The 21448-nt window shown below is 45.6% G+C and overlaps 1 protein-coding gene across 1 annotated transcript in view; it reads left to right on the forward strand.

The window, feature by feature from the left end:
- Positions 1 to 1417: 1417 nt before the first annotated feature.
- LOC147693326 (extracellular calcium-sensing receptor-like) overlaps positions 1418 to 21448 on the forward strand; it is a 42293-nt gene continuing 22262 nt past the window's right edge. The window contains exons 1-3 of the mRNA XM_086935931.1: positions 1418 to 2122; positions 11033 to 11260; positions 16781 to 16904. Of these exons, the coding sequence (XP_086792057.1) occupies positions 1418 to 2122; positions 11033 to 11260; positions 16781 to 16904 (1057 nt within the window). The remainder of the gene's footprint in view (positions 2123 to 11032; positions 11261 to 16780; positions 16905 to 21448) is intronic.

Below are 21448 nucleotides of genomic sequence, written 5' to 3' on the forward strand. Positions count from 1 at the left end.
ACATTTGTGAATAGGGCCTATTGAGATCGTCTCTGCTCTGTTGAAGGGTTTATTGAGGCCGACCCACAACATTAATTTTTTAACGGCCTGTGCATGTTGTGGTCTGAGTAGGGAACAGCACTGGGTTCATAAGGGGGGCATAGGGAGAACAGCTTCCAGCTACATTGATACAGTCTGCCCCTGAATACCAATCCCACAATACTGGTGGGACAGAACACCAAGGACAAAATATTGGAAAACATGTATTGACAGACAAGTCTAGATTTTCTATACCTAACTCTACATACTTGCACCTACTGGTGCGTATATGTTCATGGTGCATAGATGTGGCGTATGGGGTAGAAAATCTATACTTCCCTTCATTTTTATATTTTGTCCCTCAATATTCTGTCCTCTATATTCTTGTAGCACAATAGTGCTGGTGTAGTACAATTCAGTAGTACAATCAGACAAAGCAACCCACAAGTCTGTGCATGTATGGGGGGGCCCTGTGTCTGTATTCACATACACTGCAGACATGTGCACTCCTAGTAAATGAGGGGCCCCAGCCATAACAGACTGCATGGATTTACCAGGGAGAGTGACAGCCTCCCTAACCTAGGGTAGAGAGAAAAGGGCCTGCACACCAGGAACCCCAGTCTGTACAACCAATTAGAGGGCCATAGCCTGGGAATGGGGATCATAGTCACCCAGGTTAAAAAGGCGTTGATCTACAGTGAACCTAATCATCAGATTAGATTAATACTCACCTGGGAGACGTCTGTTCCAGGAACATGAAGCACACCTTTCTCAGCTCCTTGCTACCACCACCATTGTTCAATTAGTAGACCCTTGTCTTTTAGAAAGGAACACCCTTAACAATACCAAACACAAATAGTATATGCACTATTGGATCAATTAGTTTCACTGTTTCACAGTTAATAAAACAGACGACTAGACAGATTGATATGTAGAGAGACAGACAGACAGGTTGAAGTGCAGGCAGGCAAATTGACAGAAAGGAGGACGAGCTGACAGAGATGCAGATAGTCAAATAGATGTATAACAGGACAAACAGTGGGATAACTTGCTCTCTTGTTTAACACTTTGTTGGTTTGGGCAGAACCTCTGCTTTGAAACCACCTACCTTAAATCAATATGTGTGTTAAATTAGGGATACATCTAATACTAGTTGTGTACAACTAACCATCTGGTAGACTGTTCCTTCACAGTAACTACTCATCTAAATTCACAAGTAAATTGATCCGATAATGATTTCATGACTCTTTTTTTTCCCCAGGTCAGCCATTCTTCTGTCATTTCCACCCTCAGTGACAAGGTCCAGTTCCCGTCCTTCCTACGCACTGTGCCAAGTAACACCTTCCAGAACCTGGCCCTGGCCCGGCTGATTCACCATTTTGGTTGGACATGGGTCGGGATGATCATTTCTGACGATGACTTGGGATTGCTGGGGGGCCAAGAAGTGAGGCAATGGATAGAGGTAGTTGGTGGATGCGTGGCATTCATGCTACAAATTCATCTGCGGTACACCTATGAGAAGGTTGTCCAAGTTGTGAAAAGCATCCAAGCATGTGCGGTGAAGGTGATCATCGTCCACAGTGCAGAAGTCCATGTCAAGCTCCTATTGGAACACCTATACACTAATAATGCAACAGAGTACATCTGGATATTCTCTGCATCATTTGCTATAACTCCAGCAATGTTCACAAACCAAGCTTGGAAAATTTTAAATGGTACTCTAGGATTGGTTCCTTCTACAGGACCCATGCCCGGCTTTGAAGAGTTCCTGTCTAGCCTCCATCCAACAACATCACCTGATGATGTGTTTATGAAACAATTTTGGGAGCAAGCCTTCCAATGTCAATGGCCCACAAGCAGCAGGGCAGACATCAATTCTAGTGGGGTGCATGAGAGATGCATCGAGTCTTGCTCAAACACTGATTCATTGGATCAGCGAACTGCATCTATATTTGAACTGAATGATCTGAGCTACACGTACCACAGTTACCTAGCAGTTTATGCATTTGCAAGTGCATTGGATACATTGATATCCTGCACACCTGGACAAGGTCCTTTCATGCATGGAACATGTGCAGACATCAATAACATTCGGCCCTGGCAGGTAAAAAGATGTAATAGTATTGGTCAAAACAATATGAACTCTTAAGAAGGTAAATAAAAGAATTAGTTAAAGGCCAGGAATAGAAGACACTCACAGAAAGATGAGCAAATAATAGAATTTATAATTGCTGAGTAAGTGAGAGAGTGATTGAGTGCATGAGAGTGAAAGGGTGAGCTAATCACTCAGACCTGATTCTGAAAGATAAAGTTAGACTTTTGATCTAAGTTTAGGCCAAAACTCTAACTTTACTACTTTTCGGTATTGACAAAGGTAAGTTGTGAGTAGTATCTTTACAACTGCAGAGTTTCCACACTAGGGGTGGAATCTCCGCAAGTGGGGTGGAATCTTGTGTGGGAGAATGACTAGATGGGTGATTGGGTGAGGGAGAGACTGAGTGAGTGACTTTCGTTTTTGGACATATTGAGTTATGGGCATTTTTCCATTTAGAGCTAAGTGCTTTACTCATGGGTAATAGTTCAATGTGGTATTATTTTGCCACTCTGCGTTACTTAAAGATGCAGAGCAAATAAGTGGATGGAAACATGTGGCTGCAATGTAATTGTATTTGTTTTTTGCACATATTTTTGTGTTTTTTTAAACAGTTAGCTGTATTTAAGTTATATTATTAAGTTAAACGCACTTTTGAAGATCTGACAAGCACAGTGTAGGTGTGAGCTGGAGAGCTTTGAAAGTGGTGGTAGCACCTTACCACAGATTTCAATGAGAAAGTGAAATATACTGACAGAATGAGTGTTCAATAGGTTTGTCCCTCTGAGAAACTCATTTACTTCTTCAGTCACTCACTCTCACTTACTCCGAGCCAGTCACTCTCACTCACTTATTTAGTTTAAAATCTTTATTCGATCTGTTTACAAATAGATCATAAAAGAACAATTTCATAATGTCACACAAATATTGTAAAAAGCCATAAAAACTGTTCAAAATCATAACTGAATTTAGGTGCCTCTTACAGTACTTTAAGACAACGCAACCATCAACTTTCATTTTCTCATGCAGGCTCACAGAAATGATGCTACTGGGAAGCAGACATAGGGGTTAGGTAAGGACTTTAAAAAACACAGTGCCACCCTGCATTGGTTAAAATTGTGACGCCTTAAAATAGGCCTTAAAATAGGTAGGATAAGCGCTTCTCTTTCACTTTGGTAGAACTTACAAAACATTACCAGGTGTAAATCAGACTTGGGAAAAAAGTTGTCACAGGGACACAGACACAGACTTAGGTCAGCATTCCTCTCTGAAAACCTAAGCATCAAAGGAATGAAGTTCAAGCGGAATCACAACAAAATCAATCTATGCTGGACTCTAGTGATGCGTGAGAGGTAAGAATAACCATCCCCAGATCTTGGCGGAACAAGGGCATAAGCAGTAAGCGCTTTTTGATGATGCAAGCAAAATTGGCCCTCTGCATATATAGCTCAATTATTTTCTGTTTCGGGACCTTTCTACAAGGGAAAGGGTCCCTGAACAAATCTTCCTGCCCAATAGCAGTTAGTTCTGCTTCTACGTATTTGAGCCATCCAATCTTGCTAGTACCCTCCATCTTCAGGCAGTCACCAATTATACATTGGGTTAGATTAACCATCGACCTTCACCAAATAGAGAGCCCCGGCAGGATCGGCGCCAGTCAAATAGAGTCAGACAAATAGGGAAGCGCTAGTTCAAGATGCTAAATAAAGTTGGAGGATGAAGGTGGTAGTAGATCCCTGGACTTAAAAAAAGATGCCTTCCATTCACTGCAGTTGTTCAATGTGAGCCATCCCCCAGACTCCTGCCCCATAGGTTGCCGCCTCCTTTGTTTTCGCTTGGTAAATAATTTTAAATGTGTCCACAGGACTGGCTCACAGCTTCTTAGTGAAACCTTTCATAGCTTGTGGGCTTCTTTCTATGTTCAGGGATCTTGCTGTCACCAAGTTCGACCAAGTTTGTTTTCTATCGAACAGAAACTGCATCATCAGCGTAAGCAAATATTGAAAGGGGAGTGTTGTCAAATCTAGGCATGTCTGGTGTCGAGCCAGACAGGGCTGCCTCCACCCGTTAGTGTAGAAGGAGAAAAGAAACAGGGCAAGGACACATCCCTGCATGACACCTTTCTGGATTTTGAACGAGCGTGTGCACTCTCCATTTAGGCTGTACCTCACACATGCAGTAGCATTGACGTAAAGCTGATGGATGAATTGAATGTTCAGGGGATCGATCCCCATTTCTCTCCATTTTAAGCCACAACTTCTGATGGGACACACAATTGAAGGCGGCTGACAAGTCCATAATGGCCATGTATAACTTCCCACCTTTAGCCTTCGTGTATTTGTCTATACAGAGCGAGAGGTTGAGACATTGGTTCACTGTCCCCTTCCCTTTCTGGAAGCCATATTGCACCTGCATTAAGATGTTTCTTTCCAGTGCCCAGTCCTTTAGCCTGGCTAATAACAGCTGGCCCATTAACTTGGCAGTTGTGTCCAGAAGGGAGATGGGTCTATAGTTCTTTGGGCTGCCCCTGTCTCCCTTGTTGAAGATTGGGACTATGACACTGTGTTTCCAGGATGGAAGGGGGCCCTTCCACCGCTATACTGTTTAAGACATTGTTAATAGGGGGACGCACATATCGCAATTGGTCTGAAAAAAGGTCAATTGGGATCCCATTGGGTCCCGGGGCCATTCCCGGGATACAGGCTTCGAACCCTATTCTGACTTCATGTAGCGTGAATGTCAGGGTTCTATGGGGAGGGGGTGATGAGACAGATTGTAGAGGTTCCAGGGTGGATTTTCGTCCGAAAATATCTTCAAAGAGTAAACAACCGTAACCCTGCATGCTGTTACAACGCGGTTGTAACAACGACTGCGTTGTGACAACACATACCATTACCCCACAAGTCGATACAACGACTTACTTGCGGAGGGGGGAGATGGTGTTGGATTTAAAATCCAATACCTTCCCTACAGTCCGCACAGACTTGAGTTGGATTAGTAAATTTTACTATTCCAACATCCAGTGTCCCCCCTCCTCCGCAAGTCATTGTTAGTACTTGCGGGGTAATGGAATGCGTTGTTACAACACGGTCGTTATAACGACTGCGTTGTAACTAACCCTGGGTGAAGCACTACACTACGCTCGCATAGTTTGCGAGGTTTGCACTACTTTGCACTACGTGAATTGCACGTAGCACAGTGCAAACAAGTGTATTATTATTAATATTTATTTGCGGTTTTTATAGAGCGCAACACTCATCCTGCGTAGCGTAGCGAAGCGCAGCACTTATTTTTTCTTGCTCGCAGTTCTCAACGTCAAGTTGGCGACCGCGAGCAAGCAAATTGACATCCCGGCGAGACTTTTTCCTCGTTCGCGATCAGCAACATCAAGTTGCCGATCGAGAGCGTGGAAAATAAACCTCCTGGTGAGATTCTCAATGCGGGAAGGTCAGGTTTCTCATTGCGAGTGGTCGTGTATGCTCACGACCGCTTGCGATGAGAAACTACTAATCCGCGTTGAGAAAGCTGCAGCTCGAGTAGAAATCTACTGGAGCGGCAGAAAACGACCGATTGCACTGTGCAAGATGCTGTTTGCACTGATTGCACAGTGCGGACAAGCATCCGGCACTGTGCAATCAGTGCGAACAGCATTTTGCACAGTACACCAAGCAGTTTGCGTGGCTACGCGTAGCTCGCGTAGTGCGAAGTGCACTTCGCGTAGCTATGCGTAGCGCTACTTCAGGAACTACGCCCAGGGTTAGTTGTAACAACATGCGGGATAATGGTATGTGTGGAAAAAGAGGCATATTCCCTTGAAAGCGCTCTATCCACACCTCTCCCTCTAAGTGTGTTGTGTTTTTAAAATAAGGGGCATTTATAACTTTCCAAAACTCCCTACTATTTCCTGAGCTGGTGGCTTGTTCGAGGTCATCCCATGCCTTCTCCCTTAAATCCTTCACTCATTTGTTTCTGACCTGCTTGCCCTCCTTTCTCAGTGATCTTACCAAGGCTAAGGGACCGATTCACAAAACTAATTTAAGACAAAATCCTAAACTTACTACTTTTGGTATTCACAGAAGTTAGGATTTTGTCTTAAGTTTGTCTTAAGACAAACTTAAGACAGACTTAAGACAAAATCATAACTTAATTATGTAGGCCTAACTCATTGTTTAAGTCATCTGCCACTCCCTTCATGTTCCCCCCAAATTCGTTATTATAGAAATTAATAAAAATCCAATGGCTATCATTTATGGGCTCCAATTAGAGAATTTGGAAGTGGTTATTCTGGGCACCTACCTGCTTTACTTGAAAAGGTAACTTGTTGGAGGTTAGAGTTAATAGTCCCCCTTTGGCTCTGCCTGACACTGAGGGCTCCACTGGTGTATGAAATGTACGGTACCTTGCAAATCCCTGCCACATTCCATGATGGCAGACTGATCCTATTTCTAACCACTAATCTCTGGGTTTGGGGGGATGTGGGGGACACCTGCGGGCCGGGGGCTAAATTGGCTGGTGAGGTAACTGGGGGGTAGGTGGAAATTGATGGTCAATCACAAGCTTCCAGGTCTGAAAGGGGAGTAAATCCATTAGATAACCCGACCCCCAAGGCAATGCTTGCATAATCCAAGGGTTGTGGCATAAGTGTGGCTGGCCTTAACCCACCAGTTGGATCAATTCCTGGTGGGGGACCCTGCTTATAGAAGTACTCTAGTTCTAAAGGAATTATCTGCGTACTTCTAAGGGGTGTTCTATGGAGATTTTTAAGAAGAGCGGTACAAAGTGGGCTTTGTTAAAATGTATCACCACGCAGTCTCCTGCAACAGTTTTAATGGAGTTACCAATCCACCCCACTCTCCTCGCCATGATGATCTTATTAGCTAGCTAATGACTCCCCATGCCCCAGTCCATGAGACGATTTGATTGTCAGTGCAAGCATTTGTCCATTAAATGTGTTGTGGATTCATGCTGCTGGACCTGCAGAAGAAGAACATTTGCCAGGACCAACGCAAGGGGGGAAGATGTAGGTGGAAGATGAAGGACTTGCTGGTTTACCCCCATTACCTCGGGGGGTCTTGAATTCCTGCTACATAAGGTCCCAATCTTGGTTCACCCAGTCCTTGAGGTACTTGGTGATCATTGTCCCTTCTGCCCAGGGACATTGGGGGTTGAAGCACCAATTGTTCAATAGGTTGGGTGTGGGCTGAGGGGGCCAATCCACCCTGAGTGAATGATCATGTTGAAATACCCGGGGACAGTGAGGGATTTACACCCCAATCGGCAAGCGCATCAGATTCGGGCTTATCCATAGCTGCAGATGAGAGGTCAACAGGCTGGGTTGTGATTTAAAGGGCGGTGATTGTTTTTTGGGCCTCAAAGTCGTCTAGTGTCTCTTCAATTTTATTTAGCTTCAGCATGATGGAATCAAGTAAGGTGGACATAAATGTAATTACTTCTGCCCAGAAAGCCTAATAAAAAACTGTTTCACGGGGTGAGGCATTAGCAGTCAGAGGCATTGATGTTGTAGGAAGATTTGAAGTGACTGCCTTAGCGTGAACCGCCCGAGGTTTAGTGGCTCGGTTGGTTTTGAGTGGTTTGGGCTTGTCGGCCCCAGTGCCCCTGCATCGCTTCACTGGGGGATCAGTTGCAGAATCGGTGAGCGATGGTGAAGCAGCATTCCTCCGATTGAAAATGGGAGATGATTGAATGGTAGGTGAGTGCTCCCGTTGGCCACGTGGAAGGTCATCAGATGAGGTCAATTGTGTTAATGGAGTATGTGGGGAATTTTCTGGGGTCCTCCCTATTGGTGACCTATTACAAAGAAGAAGTGGTTCCATAGATAAGCGTCTCTCTGTCAGTTCGATTTCATGTGAGAGAACGCTTACTGCTCTTGACAGGAACGCATCAAGTGTTGCTACCCTACCACCCCCTGTTTTGTCCACCGGGACCTTCTGTCTGCCTCATGATGTCAAATAACCAGTAAGAGACAAACAAAAGGAAGTAAAGTACCTTAGGTCAGAGGCAAGTTGTTAGAGGGGGGCCAAGCCCAGCCTCTTCCGCGGGCCGCTTCCCCGCGCTATGCCTCCTGGGTATTGTGGTTCTCCTGTCCCCGAATTGCAGGAAAGCGTGGGCGTGCTGCAATGACCTCCGCAGTGAAGAGTGGCTATGGGTGCGCAAGCCGGCAACCTCCTTTAGTAGCACTTCTGCGCGCTATGCCTCCTGGGTATTGTTTTCCTCCTGGTCCAGAATTGCGGGAAAGCGTGGGTGAGCTGCAATGACCCACGCAGTGAAGAGCACTCAGTCATTCTGCCACTCATCCTTTCTCATTCACTCTTTCTCTCACTCTATCACTCACTGTCACTATCACACATGCTCACATTCACTCTCTTCCACTAACGGTATTAGTCACTCATACTCTGTTTTTATCCACTCACTCTCACCTGCCCTCTCGTCCACTCTCCCAGTCACTCACTCACACTTTCACTCTCTGTCTCTCACTTTCTGCCACCCTATTTCCTTATGTCCTTCACTCATTCTTTCAATCTCTCATTTACTAACTCTCACACACACTTACTCTCTCACTTTCAATTATTCACTGTCACACACTCTCTGTCACTCAATTAGTCTGTGTTACATCAGACAGTCTTTAATGCAGTTTCCCCCAAAATTGTTGCCTTCTCACCTCCTGTGTGATGACATTTGTTTTTGTTGACTTTAGTACTCTGTGCACTTTATCACTGCTAACCAGTTCTATAAAGCTTGTGCTTGTTCCTTAAAACATGGTAAAATTGGTCTACACCTGATTGTATATTAAATATAATTAGTGGACCCGCAGCACTTAGTACGCCACCCACTTAAGTAGCCGTGTAAAACATGTCTCAGGCCTGCCATGCCGCTTGTGTACAGTTTTGAACTGCATATTCAACCTGTCAAAATAAACCATTTTCCCAGCCTAAACCTCCCCTTTTTAATACCCATGTCACCTTTGGGGTAGGCCCTGTGAGGCCTACCTCTCCTGTAGAATAAGATTGGGATTATCTTATTTCATTTACTAAGGACTAACTTTTAATTGGGAACAGGTAAAAAATGTAACATTGTCCTTCAAGAATTGCAATTTAAGATCCTATTTAAAGGTAAAGTCAGATTTTGAATCACAATTCTGAAAATGCCACTTTTAAAAAGTTTAATTTTTGTTGTCCTATTTGGTGCCTGCAGTCCACACCTTGGTCACATGACTGCAAATATCTGGCAGTTGTTCTATGTGTATTCTTACCAGTGAGATAAAGGGGGACTAGGTATTGGCAGGATAGACAATCCTACCAGGATGGGTGAGGCGGACCTGTTTCCTGCCCCACTTACATTTCAAATGGCTGCCTTCAGCACACTCACAAAGGAACTTGGCACCAGGTTTTTGTAACGGTAGACCACTTAGAGCCTGGGCAGGGGAAGGAAGTAAGTTTCCAGAACTAGATGTGGTAGTAGTCTGGAAGTTTCCCCCACTTGAAAGGCTGGCATTAAGTATAAATATTGGACCCTCAGACCAACTTCAGTACACTACTGGACCTGTGGAGGGCTCTCAGAAGGACTGTTCGTTACTCCAGAGGACTGCATTGCTGCTTCAAGCCTGCCTCGTACTTTAGAGCACTGCCCTTTTTCTTGAAGACTGCCTTACTGCTTGAACCCAGAACTACCAGAGTGACTCCAAGGGCTAGTTTGCTGGCCTCCTGTGTGAGCTACTAAGACAAAGCAAGCTCCAGAAACTCCTGACCCTCCCAGTTGTTCCCATTCAGCCCTGCACCCATGGTTGTGGTGTTGAAGATGCTGCTCCCGACTAAACCTTAAAGTTGAGACTCGGAAAATCTTTCACAAAAAAGTGGGCATAGAATCAACAGAGGACTGAGACCTACTTGCACGCGGACCTCCCTGCACAACCATAGGCACACTGCCAACCCTACACTCACAATGGTACAAGACTCAAAGTGCACTCTCACAGTCACCCTGCTTTTACACAGGCAAACTGCTCATACACACACATGCACAATCACACATAATCACACATACAAACACACATGCACAGTGACACATATTCACACACACAAAGGCAGAACTCATACAAAACTCATACAGAAACTCCTATACTCTCACAAAATGACCACTTATCCTTCATTCAACCAGGAACACAGTCAGCCCACACTCACAGAGGCACACCCCCTATACTGCCTTCACACAGGCACAGACTGCACTCACACAGACTCTCTCTGCACTAACACTGGCACATTACTAACCCTACACTTACATGAGTACAAGACTTAAACTGCACTCGCTTAGTCATCCTGCCACTACACAGGCAAACTGCTCACTATTTGTATGCGCACACACACACACGTACACACACACATGCACACACACGCACATACACACACACACCCACACACACACACACACACACACGTATATACACACACAGGTAGAACTTACACTAAACTCATACAGACATTCCCACACATTTCCCACTCATCATTCATACACTCAGGAATACCATCAGTACATAATTGCAGAGGCACAACCCAACCCTGCATTCACACAGTCACATCTAGCACTCACACAGACACACCCTGCACAGATACAGCTACATGAATCTCTCTGAACTCACACAGGAACTGTGCTCATTGTAGACATGCACATGACACTCATAAATACACTTTTCCTTCTGCAGTGATGTGCTCTTCGTCACCCTACACTGAAAGCATACTGCACCTTGATCCAAACATAGCAACAGTGAGGGAAGTGGGAGAAGGGTGAATCTGAAGATATGATGGAAAAGGGAAATAGAGGTAGGAACAGGATGTGAAAGAAGTACCTGTTCAACATATAGGGTGCTGAAACTATTTTTGCTTTACCTTATGTTTTGTGTTTCCCATTTAGGTTCTCCATTATATAAGAAATGTGCACTTTAAGACTGCAGGTGGAGAGATCATATTCTTTGATGTAAACGGTGATGCCTCAGTCACCTATGATATCTTGAATGTGCAGATATCTCAGGAAGGCCATTTCCAGCCGGTAAAGGTGGGCAAGTTAGACCCAGGGGCACCAAAAGGCAAAGATGTCATCATAAACATGAGCGCCATCTTGTGGCATGATGGAATCTCACAGGTGAGGCTGAAGTATACTGTGAAATGTATCTGCAGTAAAATGGGACCTTCAGTGTTGTTTTCACTTGCTAACTAGTTGCGAGGCAAGTCTCTGATTTCTACGTTGATCATCATACTGTAAAAGCATATGAAGGGTTAAACCCACATTTGCAATCAGTGTTAAACAATCCTATAGAATCTGGTTTTTATTATTAATATGCTCTTATGGCAAGTCTGAGAGTTCTGCTGCCAAGTGCTGTAGAGGGAGCTGGCACAGCTGAAGATCACTGTCTATGGAGTTAATGCACTCAAGTCTTTGAGGCACTGAATGGGCAGTAAATGATGGATTCATATCCTTTTACACAAAGATTGAAGCATGATGCAATTATTTAGGTATCATTGGTGGACAACACTATGCCCACACTAAAACACTGGAGTAAAAACACTCATCTGGTAATTGTTTTGATAACAACACTTTATTAGTTGTGGTATGGACATGAAACAACCACACACATTGAGGGCCCTCGCAGGGGATCCTTAAAATCTTATCAATGATTGCCTGTATTTAGCGTGCGCTCAACCCTTTGAATTCTCTTTTGCCGTGTCTAACCCATAGTATGCCCACCAATTCCTCCAAATCTTCTGGTGTTTCCTGGGGCACCCCCGGCTTGAATAAATCAGTTTCTCCAATTTTGCCGAACGGTCCATGCCCAAACTTCATTCCCTCAGTGGTGGGCATCTGGCGACCTCCAATATTTATGCACTTCTCTTTTTGCTAGTAGTGTGCCAAGCCCCACCAAGGCTCTGTCCCCTGTCATATGGTTAGGATAGGTCTGGGTAGAAATACCACCATTTTACATGCTCATGTTTCTTAAGTTGGCTTCTGTCTTACACAATGACTTTAATGACTTTTGTCATACATAGCTTGCGTATCTGTGCAGGATAAAATATTCTGTGAAACTACATTGCTTACATTTCCACATTGTAGGCATACTATCACAACACCTTGAAAGTTCAGTACAAGAGATAAAGTTCACTGCACAAATGACAATGTTGTTATTGTCCATTAGGCGACAGAACTATCATTTTAGAATACACAATTGTGGCTTAACTGAGACTCTGACATGGCTACATGGGTGCTGTTCCTAAATAAGGAACATGGTAGTGGTTCTGTATATAAATATATACAGAGCAAAATTCCTTGTTTAGGTTAGAAGAGCACTTGGCTGACAGTGCAAGTTTGCTCCATGCCAGAATTCCAGCTCAGCTGATTCCCGTTACCTTGTGTGAGTGATGCAGTCCATCTCTAAACCAAGACAGCTAGCACGCTGACATTTACCCTAAGGTAATGGCAAGTTAGATCACCCGACAGGGATTTGGCAGATCACCCAGCCTAGGCAAAACTAGGTTAGGAAGCGCTAGGTAGGAGCACACCACAGAGCAATCCTTATACGCCAGCATAAATTCCCTCTTATTGCACAATGGTGAAATTGTTAATCTTTTCACCTTTCTTATAATGCTAATTATGCTTTTTAGTTTCCTTCTATTGATGGCAGCACACGTATATATTATGCAAGAATCACAGTATTTCAATCAAATAATGAAATACCTTGCTGCGTATCCTTTGTGTCCTTCTTTGGGTATGCATAAGAGACTGAGCAAAAGGGTTTTAGATCTGTTACCACGATTTCCTTGGGGAGTCCGGTTTGTCATGTTCTAAGGTTCCATAATCCATCTGTTACCTGACTGCGTTTGGGGTGCAGATAGTGCACTGTGAGCTAACAGGTCTAAAGGCCAACATATCCCGAGGGTGTGCTTGGAAATCAGTCTGGCACCATTCTGATGTTTATGCGTCCAATAAACGCACAGTTTTACCGGAAAGGTAAAAGTGATACAACATGCCTTACATTTGGTCCACCAGATGGAGTAAAATGACTTTGGGTGAGGCCTCAAGATTCTTGTCCAAAAGTTCTGACAAAGTCGCAAATATGGGCAGCCAATATTTCTGAATAATGGGGCACCCCCCTACCTTGTGGTAGAAGTCCCCTGTGCCCACACCCCATCTAGTGCAGGCTGGGTCTGGAATTTTGTGGGCTTTCCAAAGACGTTGTGGTGTGTAGAAAGTGGAATGTAAGTATTTCAATTGGACAAGACGAAGCATGGCTTAAATGGCAAGAGTACAAGGCACATCTGGTAATTTAACAACGCATTTATGATTTTATTATACAATCTGATCTATGTTAGCATGTTGCACATTTAAACAAACCAATGCACTCCGATTTAAAATCAACCCAAATAACCCAATCCAATCTCACCAAACCCAGTTAATCCAATCAACTACAGTCCAATATACAGCAATCAAATCAAACCAAAACCAGAAAACCTACACATTAAATCTAAGTAATCCAGTCTGAACAATTCCACCCAGTCTCATTTAATTCTATGAGACCCAATTCCGTGCTATCCAATCCTATTCATTCAAACTAGTGAACCAATCCAATACCATTCAAACCAACCTATGTGATCTAATCTAAACAAGCAAACCGATCCCATCCAAACTAACCCATTCCATTATTTTCCAAATTACACCAATTGAATCCAAAGCAATGGACCATCAGAATCCAGTGCAATCCAAAGAAACCCCTTCCATCCAAATATAATGCAATGTAATTCTGCCCAATCTAAATAAAAAACAAAGAAATCTGATTGATTCCAAACCAACAAGACAATCAATTCAATCCTAACCACCAAACCAATCAAATCGAATATGAACTAATACAAAACAAACCCACAAAGTAATCCAATCTAACACAAACTAACACATAAACTAAACCTACAAAACAATCTATCCAACTCTAAAATATATCAATTCAGTTAAATCCAAACTAAAGCAATATAAACCTATCCAGCCTAATCCACTCATTAAAATCCAGTCCACTTTAAAATAGACTAGATCAACCCAATGTAAACAAACCCGATTTAAAAACGGTGTCAAGCCAACCAGGCCATTCAATCAAGTCCGGTCCAAAAAGACAAACCAATCTAATCCAGACCATCAAACTAATTGTATCCAATCTAACTAAATGTAATCTTATCCCCCAAACCAAGACATGCAAATCTGAATCTCTATAAATCTTATGCTGAACTGTATTATTCCTATATTATTGTTTTGCCAATCATTTAAAATGGTGCAGGGATTAATACAACCTCAGTGGGGGTGGAGACTTTTGGTGTGGTGGACATAGGAAGGGAAAGGGAAAACGTTCATGCAGGTTAAAGTGATCATTTCAGATCCATGTCCAAATAATACTGGTTTACAGTTTGGTTAGGGGTTCTAGTCAAAGATCAAGCATGGTATACATGAGTCTGAATAGTCTCTATCTGAACTTCATGCATTCCTGTTCCATGCCCGGGTGTGGGAGATGGGAGTGGTAGGTTGCAGCAGTGTACAGTTTGAGATGCAGTTGTACTTGAATCTCAGGTTTCAGTTACATTGGTGTCAAGAATGGAGGGTGAGCACTTACAGAGGGCCTACATGGACCCAAGAGGAAGAAGTGTTAATCGTGTTTTCAGAGAGCGCTTTTTAAGACACTATGCTCAGCACTTGGCTGGGCACCTGGGCTAGCCAGCACCAAGCAGACAAGGGACAAGCAGTTCAAACAGAGTCCACCAACTGTGGCTTACATCTGCAATCCCAGAATGTAACACATGCTTTCAACAGTCTGGCTGCTTTTCATCCTGGTTCAAAGGGATAATCGACTGTGATAATATCAACCAGCAGATCTCCACACTCATTAGGTATACCAGTAACTCACCCACATTAAATTACACTCTGCTAGTCCTACACTTGGGTGTGTGACGGTTACTGGTTGCCTGCCTGGCTTGCTGGTGGATGAGACATACATAAAAGAAGCCACTAGTCTCTTACCTTAGTGTGGGTGAGCAAGTGTCTTAGTATGTCAGCTGTTCATATGCCTTAATAGATAGTTTAGCTGCAGTTCGCTAACTTTCATTAACAAAATACTGCTAGGAACCTATTTTCTGCACCATACAGGCGATTCTACAAAATACAATAAATTAACACAATAGTGGGGTTATTTACAAGTTCTGTTCACTGCTGGAACATCACTTTTTGTGATGTTACGGTGGAGCACTAGGCCTAGTCATATCGACGAGGCCACCAAAAGGCAGGCTGCGTGGCTTTTGTGGCGCCGTAGATATGGTATGTGGCAATACAATGCAGCACTAGTCACTGCATTGCGTTACACTGCGATAGGGAGCCATGCCATGGGTGTTACAGTGTGTGTTTCCACATTACACCCTTGGCATTTGACACATTTCCAGATTTTGCCACATGCTGTAAACCTGAGAATGTGTCAGATGCCCACGCCTCCCCAGGGGTAGCGTAACGGTTCTTTCTATGCCGGAAGGTGCTCATTCCTGCACAAAAAACAACCTGATTTCAATGCAGACATCTTTGCACCATGGTGCTATGCGCCAGAGCAGAGGAAGAGGACAGGAATGTGCAGTTTCTCATAGATATGACTCATTCCTGCCTTTTTCTTTTGGCAGAGGGCAGCACAGCAAAGTGACGTGCAAGCTGCCCTGCATCAAAATTTAGTAAATGAGGCCCACAGAACGAGGGAAAAGCCACCATGGATTGTTTCCTGCACAGAATCAATCATGCCATCAACACAGACATCCTAGCACCATGGTGTGTGGCTGGAGCTGTAGAGAGTCCCTGCAGATTGAAATCCTGGACTGTTGTCTGAACACCCAGTGTTGTGGAGCTGGACATAGTTCTATTTGCTGCTTTTTAAACACAGCAATTGCTGCTACAACTGAGTAACTATTTTGGAAGTGCACATACAAGTCTAAAAACTATTTTCTTTCAAATAAATTCCCTATGTGGCCATTCCTTTTTTAAGTGCTAAAATCAAATACGATGCCGTCTCTATCACAATTTTAAACAAACTGCTTTGTTTATATTTACTTCCAAAGACTCCTTCTTGATTAAAAAAAAAAATTCAATTTATTCAAGTAATTGTTATCCCTTCACTGGATGTCCTTCATTTCAATGCCAGTTTGATATTTAACATTTTGTTCTTTTTAACCAATTGATATTTGGGTTTGAAGCCTCTTTTTTCCAAATGCTGATGTTGGTTTGGAGTTGCTCCTCCTGTACAACATTCCTGTTTCTCTGAGGGTGGCCTTACTGGCATAGACACCTGTATACCTATTCGGCCTAGATTAATATTGCTTTCTGAGTATGCAGCTGCAGCTGACATCACTGCTATGACGTCTCTCACCCATGCTATAACCATCTGATGCCCTACACGTGGCTTTAGAAAATCTCTCTTAAGAATTCAGTGTCAGAGTGAAAGTGGCACAGTGCTGTCTGTGAGCATTCCTTGAACAGTGGTGGGGCCCCTCTCCTGCCTCTGCTTAATACCCAGTGTGTGTGATGTACGTTTGTCCTTCCTGCATCCTGCAGGTTTCCCTGGAAGAGATCTTTTCCATGAACACTCTGTTTCTTCTGCAGGTCCCACACTCTGTCTGCAGTGAGAGCTGTGCCCCTGGGTCCAGGAAGGCTGCCAGAGAGGGGGAGCCCGCCTGCTGCTATGACTGTGTCCCCTGCTCCCAGGGAGAGTTCAGCAGCACACATGGTGAGCCGCAGGGTATTTATTTACCATTGACTGCATGGTACTTGAACCCTTCAGCAACTGGCAAGAATGTACAACAGGCCTCAGATTGAAATACAATTGTATTTAAAGTGACTTTAGTGTGGGCACTATTACAAGTAGCTTTGGAAAGATCGGTAAAAGGGAAATGTTGCATGTTGGGTGGAGATGCATCTGCCACAGTATCAAGCATCTGCAACCTTAGTGTTGGAAAAAGCTATGTGGGACTATCCTGCCCCCCTACTGCCCCTTTCATAAGGCTGCAGTGGGGGCCTGCCTTTATTGCATCATGTTCTTCAGTAAGCTCATTCTTAGCAATGGCTTTTCAAAGCATGGAAGGGATGAAGTCATTATTGAGTTATGAATCCTCATTTTACCCTTCTGCATGGCTGGACATCTCATGTAGTATGCAAGACTTTTCATTATTTTGGCCCTGCCCTTCTCAAACACTGAATCCAGTACTCTAGTCACAGACCTGCCTGCCCCTCCTATGGGAGGGGGGGGGGCAGCCACTCCACTTATCACAGCGCGGGGACACGCCAGTGGTGTAACCAGGCGCTTTACAAATGCCCAAAATCAAATCAATGTGGAGGTTCAGAGACGCATGAACTGGTAGGCCTGTGATGTGGAGGTTCGGAGACTCATGCACTGGTGGCCGATGGTGTCTAGGATCAGAGAGGCATGCACTGGTGGGCCTGTGATGTGGAGGTTCAGAGACGCATGCACTGGTGGCCCATGGTGTCTAGTATAAGAGACGCATGCACTGGTGGCCCATGGTGTCTAGGATCAGAGACGCATGCACTGGTGGACCTGTGATGTGGAGGTTCAGAGGCACATGCACTGGTGGCCCATGGTGTCTAGGATCAGGGATGCCTGCAATGGTGGGCCTGTGATGTGGAGGTTCAGAGACATATGCACTGGTGGGCCTGTGATGTGGAGGTTCAGAGACGCATGCACTGGTGGGCCTGTCATGTGGGGGTTCAGAGACACATTCAGTGGTGGCCCATGGTGTCTAGGAGCAGAGACACATGCACTGGTGGGCCTGTGATGTGGAGGTTCAGAGACGCATGCATTGGTGGGCCTGTGATGGAGAGGTTCAGAGACACATGCAGTGGTGGGCCTGTGATGGAGAGGTTCAGAGACGCATGCACTGGTGGGCCTGTGATATGGAGGTTCAGAGACACATGCACTGGTGGGCCTGTGATATGGAGGTTCAGCGACGCATGCACTGGTAGGCCTGTGATGTTGAGGTTCAGAGACGCATGCACTGGTGGTCCTGTGATGTGGCGTTTCAGAGATGCATGCACTGGGGGGCCTTTGATGTGGAGGTTCAGAGACGCATGCATCGGTGGGTCTGTGATGTGGAGGTTCAGAGACCCATGCACTGTAGGGCCTGTGATGTGGAGGTTCAGAGATAGATTCACTGGTGGGCCTGTGATTTGGAGGTTCAGAGACAAATGTACTGGTGGGCCTGTTATGTGGAGGTTCAGAGATGCATGCACTGTGGAGGTTCAGAGACTCATGCTCTGGTGGGCCTGTGATGTGGAGTTTCAGAGACACATGCATGGGTGGGCCTATGATGAGGAGGTTCAGAGTCGCTTGCAGTGGTGGGCCTGTGATGGAGAGGTTCAGAGACGCATGCACTGGTGGCCCATGGTGTTTAGGATCAGAGACGCATGCACTAATGGGCCTGTGATGTGCAGGTTCAGAGACGCATGCACTGGTGGGCATGTGATGTAGAGGTTCAGAGATGCATGCACTGGTGGGCCAGTGATGTGGAGGTTCAGAGACACATGAACTGGTGGCCCATGGTGTCTAGGATCAGAGACGCATGCACTGGTGGGCATGTGATGTGGAGGTTCAGAGACATATGCACTGGTGGGCCTGTGATGTGGAGGTTCAGAGACGCATGCACTGGTGGCCCTGTCATGTGGGGGTTCAGAGACACATGCAGTGGTGGCCCATGGTGTCTAGGAGCAAAGACACATGCACTGGTGGGCCTGTGATGTGGAGGTTCAGAGACGCATGCACTGGTGGGCCTGTGATGTGGAGTTTCAGAGACACATGCATTGGTGGGCCTGTGATGGAGAGGTTCAGAAACACATGCAGTGGTGGGCCTGTGATGGAGAGGTTCAGAGACGCATGCACTGGTGGGCCTGTGATGTGGCGTTTCAGAGATGCATGCACTGGTGGGCCTTTGATGTGGAGGTTCAGAGACGCATGCATTGGTGGGTCTGTGATGTGGAGGTTCAGAGACTCATGCACTGGTGGCCAGTGATGTAGAGTTTCAGAGATGCATGCACTGATTGGTCTGTGATGTGGAGGTTCAGAGGCACATTCACTGGTGAGCCTGTGATGTGGAGGTTCAGATACCCATGCACTGGTGGCCCATGGTGTCTAGGATAAGAGACGCATACACTAATGGGCCTGTGATGTGGAGGTTCAGAGACGCATGCACTGGTGGCCCATGGTGTCAAGGATAAGAGACGCATGCAGTGGTGTGCCTGTGATGTGGAGGTTCAGAGATGCATGCACTGGTGGCCCAAGGTGTCTAGGATCAGAGACGCATGCACTGGTGGGCCTGTGATGTGGAGGTTCAGAGACTCATGCACTGGTGGGCCTGTGATGTGGAGTTTCAGAGACACATGCATTGATGGGCCTGTGATGGAGAGGTTCAGGGACACATGCAGTGGTGGGCCTGTGATGGAGAGGTTCAGAGACGCATGCACTGGTGGGCCTGTGATGTGGTGCTTCAGAGATGCATGCACTGGTGGCCTTTGATGTGGAGGTTCAGAGACGCATGCATTGGTGGGTCTGTGATGTGGAGGTTCAGAGACCCATGCACTGTAGGGCCTGTGATGTGGAGGTTCAGAGATGCATGCACTGGTGGGCCTGTGATTTGGAGGTTCAGAGACAAATGCACTGGTGGGACTGTTATGTGGAGGTTCAGAGATGCATGCACTGTGGAGGTTCAGAGACTCATGCACTGGTGGGCCTGTGATGTGGAGTTTCAGGGACACATGCATGGGTGGGCCTATGATGGAGAGGTTCAGAGACGCTTGCAGTGGTGGGCCTGTGATGGAGAGGTTCAGAGATGCATGCACTGGTGGCCCATGGTATCTAGGATCAGAGACGCATGCACTAATGGGCCTGTGATGTGCAGGTTCAGAGACGCATGCACTGGTGGCCCATGGTGTCTAGGATCAGAGACGCATGCACTGGTGGGCATGTGATGTGGAGGTTCAGAGATGCATGCACTGGTGGGCCTGTGATGTGGAGGTTCAGAGACTCATGCACTGGTGGCCTGTGATGTAGAGTTTCAGAGATGCATGCACTGATGGGTCTGTGATGTAGAGGTTCAGAGACACATTCACTGGTGAGCCGGTGATGTGGAGGTTCAGATACCCATGCACTGGTGGCCCATGGTGTCTAGGATAAGAGACGCATGCACTAATGGGCCTGTGATGTGGAGGTTCAGAGACGCATGCACTGGTGGCCCATGGTGTCAAGGATAAGAGACGCATGCACTGGTGGGCCTGTGATGTGGAGGTTCAGAGACGCATGCACTGGTGGCCCAAGGTGTCTAGGATCAGAGACGCATGCACTGGTGGGCCTATGATGTGGAGGTTCAGAGACTCATGCACTGGTGGGCCTGTGATGTGGAGTTTCAGAAACGCATGCACTGGTGAGCCATGGTGTCTCAGTGGCCTGCATGATTCCCTGTGGCTTTGAGAATACTTGCATGCTATTCTGCAACCACTGTTTAAAGCATTGTTCTTCCTGCGTGATCCGCCCATTATAATTTAACCTTCAATCTGTCAGGGCTGTGGGGTGATGCAAGGGCAAGGCAATCCTTAACTCATATTTGCAAAGCCATGTCAGGCATCCTTGCATGTCCCTGTGATGCTTGGTTAATCTGAAGTAAAACAAGGCAGCACAATTGGCTGCCTTGTGCTACCTTGCACCAGTAAGGCACTATGTGGGTGGAGAGTGGTTGTCCCAATGCATTCTCCCATATATTTTGACACATATCCAGATTTACCAAGACAGGTAAACCAGGGAATGCTACATAACAAAATCGGAAGGAAGGAGACATCTGGCCCTGGGGATATCCTTCACAGGATTTTGGAGCCCTCGCACAATGAAGTGTCATCTTCTTCATCAGACCTGCTTCTTGTCGGGTGAGTGCTGCTGTACCCCACAAGCACCCACAAGGGGGCTCTTTATTGGAGATAATTTTCCCATGAGAGCTCTCTGAGGCCTGCCTAAAGGGTGTGGTGATCAATATGAATTAAAAAGGCTCTAACTACCTTGATCGGATTCAGGGGAGGCAGGTCTGATTAAAAGGAAAATGAAAACTATATAAGACATATTTTGTCAGAAATGTGCTATATCAAGGGGAGGTTGACATGTTTCATGCAAGTGTTGGTCCCTGAAGGGATCCACTGCATTTCATCAGGACCATAAACAAAGCACCTGAAGGCACTCTCTTATTAATTCACCCAGATCGCGGGAGGCAATACTAACCC

The sequence above is a fragment of the Lissotriton vulgaris genome, chromosome 8, assembly GCF_964263255.1.
Source record: "Lissotriton vulgaris chromosome 8, aLisVul1.2, whole genome shotgun sequence".
NCBI lineage: Eukaryota > Metazoa > Chordata > Amphibia > Caudata > Salamandridae > Lissotriton > Lissotriton vulgaris.